Source organism: Parasteatoda tepidariorum, chromosome 4 (genome assembly GCF_043381705.1).
Source record: "Parasteatoda tepidariorum isolate YZ-2023 chromosome 4, CAS_Ptep_4.0, whole genome shotgun sequence".
Lineage (NCBI taxonomy): Eukaryota > Metazoa > Arthropoda > Arachnida > Araneae > Theridiidae > Parasteatoda > Parasteatoda tepidariorum.
The window spans coordinates 93,531,832-93,535,520 of NC_092207.1; the positions used below are offsets into that span (position 1 = coordinate 93,531,832).

The window sequence follows — 3,689 nt, forward strand, 5'->3', positions numbered from 1 at the left end:
AACTGAAGTCTGGTCCAATGACCCAGCGGAACAGACGCACATGGGGTAGGATTACCTCATTGCAGTAGCGGTCTCCAGTTACAGAACCTCGGTCGAAGATCTGAAGCTCAGTCCGCCCGCTCAACATAATGCCACCCCAGACGACAACTTCAGGACCACCGTAACGATCTCTCTTTGCGATGTTATTGGGATGAAATCGAGCTCCAACCTCTCTACAGATCAACTGACGTTGAGAATCGCTTGTAGCACTAAAACGACTCTCATCTCTGATGAGGACGCGACTCCATTAATGAGGTGTCCAGGTTTCGTGTTCTCTGCACCACTCTAAACGGTGCCGCCGATGGCTAACTTTTAAAGGTATGCAGCGCTCAGGACGTCTGGCAAATAAGCCACCTTTGTGGAGGCGTCTGGCCACAGCAAATCTTGATACTTGTCGTCCTGTGGCTGTGCACAGTTGCTGAGATATGGCGCTCGCTGACTGAAAACGGTTTCTTTTCGCCTGGAGGACAATGTAACGGTCATCTCTTGGTGTTGTTTTCCTTGGACGGCCACCTCCAACCTTCCGAACAGCTGTACCAGTAGTTTTAAAGGCATTCCAAGCACGAGAAACAACACTTTTGTTGATCCCGAAATCTTCGGCTATACTGGTCACACTACGCCCCTCCTGAAGCTTCCCAATCATTCTTCCTCGAGTAAAGTCGCCTAAATGATTTCTTGAAGGCATGTTTCACAAAACAAATCACTTGCACTTGCAGCGAATGCCTTTAACTACGGTGCTCTTCATTCTTTTATCACAGCTTTGAACTGCGCGCGCCGACCCACAAGGTTTACTTACACTTACATCACTTACGACGTTTTATTTTTAAAATTTTCATACAAATAATCTTTCTACTGAATTAAGTGCATATTATACTGCAATTTCCTAGCTATCTAATGCTTTGTTGGGGAGCTGTGGCCGAAAAACCACTTGTTGCTTAAGTTTTGCACACCAGTGTAGTTGGCGAAATGAGGAAAAAATATTACAAAAGAGACAAATGAATTTAAAATAAAAGTAATATGATCGTTAAAAAATTAAGAAAAAATGATAATATCATCAAGAATCTAACATTTTATTGCATGGAATTTTTACAAAAATATATCTTTTATGATTAAAAAGTATTTTTATATAAAAATAGAACAAAAAGTATATTAATATTCATATTTAATTATATTTTATATATAATTGTAAATTTTAGTAAAAGATGAATAAATAATTTTTAACTAAAAATAATAAACTAAATATTCCAACACTGAAGACAAAATAATGGTTAAAACTACCAGAATATAGAAAAATTTACCGTGTTCTGGCTCTATTTGCACCAAAAAGCTCGGAAATTTATACCTTAGAGCTTATAAAAATTTAAGGAAACTATTTAAATGTAACAGATTTTATATATACTAGAAAAGGGTTAGAAACAATGAAGGATTCAAGATATTGATAAATTTATTTTTGGTGGTGTTTTGGACAAAATTATCATTAAATGTGGTTTTATGATGCATGATAAAATTTGGTAAATGGGATGAAATTTGGTAATTTTACTATGATATCATGGAACTTTGCATATTGCATGGAACTTTGCATAACTTTGCTATTTATTCCGTTAAATTTACTCTTCAGTTTTGTATTTGCTTTACTAAAAGTAATGTTTTAATGACTATAATTTTAGAAACAAGACTATCCGGTATTTCCGTTACCATATGAACTGGAAAATTACCAAATGAATGGTTTAAATACCATATATTTTGGTTTAATTAGCCAGAATTACATTTTTAACCAAAAGTGTCATTACAATACAGTTCGGCAAATATACCAGATTTTCCTCATAATGAAACCTTACGTAATATTTTTTGAAAGGAGGAAAAGAACTGTTTATGATAAAGTATGCTCGAAGAATGTTATTATTAAGCAAAAATTAACTGGGCTGCTTTCAAACCTAAGTTTTAAATAATTCCCTTATTTCATTATTATTATGTTCAAATGTAGTAAAATAATGCAATTGCTTATAATTATGTTTAAATGTAGTAAAATAATACAATTATTTATGTTTATGTACTAAGAAAATCGTGTACTTAAAAATATTATCTGAATACGTGATCAAGAAAATAAATATTTCGTTTTTAAATAATAATAATAACAGTAATAAAAATTTTATTATGGTAATAATACAACATTAATGGAGGAGAAAGAAAAAAAGCTGTCTTTAATGAATATCAGTCTACGAGTTTCTGGATTTGTGTGAGAAAATAAATAAGGGATTAAGCTGAATTTAAACCTATGCTAAGTAAACAATTTATTTTATTACAATTATAATCCTTGATTACTACAGATATTTTTAAAGAAATAAGTAAAATTGCAGATCATTAAGAAAGTATTTTGTTTCTTAAATAGTAATAACAATGAAATTATGATATTTCAACTAGCCGAATAGAATATTTTAGAATTTAAAGAAAAATATTTCGTATTTGGTTTAAATCAAAATTTTGTCGCATACACACTTCAAAATAAGTACTATAAAAAATTATTGTAGACTTCTGGATATTACATTAAAATTTATTTCAACGTATTTTTTTTTTTGCATTTTATTTTTAAACTCATTTATGTTGTTGAGATTTGCGTTCAAAACTTCCTAATGAGCTTAAAATTTCGTTTTTAATTTTACACAAAGTAACGCTTGATTAATCACAAGTTTGTCATGTCCTAAAATATTGATGTATCAGGAAGTTGCGAGTTTACAATGATTAATTGCTGCTTAATTTTCTTGAAGGTTGTGAGTTAAAATATCAAAGAATTTTAATAAATGACTTGTTTCATTAAATTAAGGACACATATTTACTTTGTAGCTAGAGAGGATAATATTCAAAATGACGTGGTTTTAATAATTTATTGCAATAACATTTTATCTACTCTCTAAAATGTATTCACAAAGTGAATTGTGAGCAATAACATTTTTATATAAAGTTTATCGAAATGCAATATTTTATGCAAGAGACAGGGAAAACTTGAGATTTAGGAAAATTCCAAGAGTGCTTATAGTTTCAAATATGTTCATTGGCAATTAGCATTTCAACTTTTAATACTTTTCGTATCACGTGATTTTTTTTTCTACAATGAATAATTTATATTTTGGTTGAAATAGCAAAAAAGTTTAAAACTTGTTATGTCATTTCGTCCTGAAAAATTTACCTGTTGACCGGCAAATATAATTAGAGTTATTGACCGTAAAAATAAATTTATGACTGTTAAGTAATATGACCATAAAAATACAGGTCTGCCCGTAAAATTTTCTCATTAAATACATGACCACAGACAGTAAATAAAAATTACATTCGTAAAATTTATCTTCAGTTCGGATCTAGATGTTATTTGAAGATCAGGTGAATTTTTGATTTGTTTGTAAAATCAGGGCAAACCAAGGAACAAATTGAAATTGCGTTGTTTTGCAATATGTCTGGGAGTGAGAGAGTTGCTTTATCATTGCCTGTGGTAACCAAATGATAATGAGTGAGAGAGATATCCTTTGGTGCCGGCAGGGTTCGAACACGGAATCTTTGTAGACGTAGCTTAATGCCGTGGTCACTGAGAATATAGAAAATCCTAAACATTTGTAATATGATGTATAAGTAACTACAATTTGTATTTTAAGCACACA

General features: G+C 31.1%; 1 protein-coding gene across 1 annotated transcript; it reads right to left on the reverse strand.

Annotated features, from left to right (window-relative positions):
- Positions 1-286: 286 nt before the first annotated feature.
- Positions 287-724, reverse strand: LOC139425471 (uncharacterized). The gene has a single exon (XM_071180410.1). The coding sequence runs from the start codon at positions 722-724 to the stop codon at positions 287-289; it is 438 nt and encodes a 145-aa protein (XP_071036511.1).
- Positions 725-3,689: the final 2,965 nt, after the last annotated feature.

Coding starts and splice junctions, on each gene's coding strand:
- LOC139425471 (XM_071180410.1), bottom strand. CDS start 724: ATGCCTTCAAGAAATCATTTAGGCGACTTTACTCGAGGAAGAATGATT.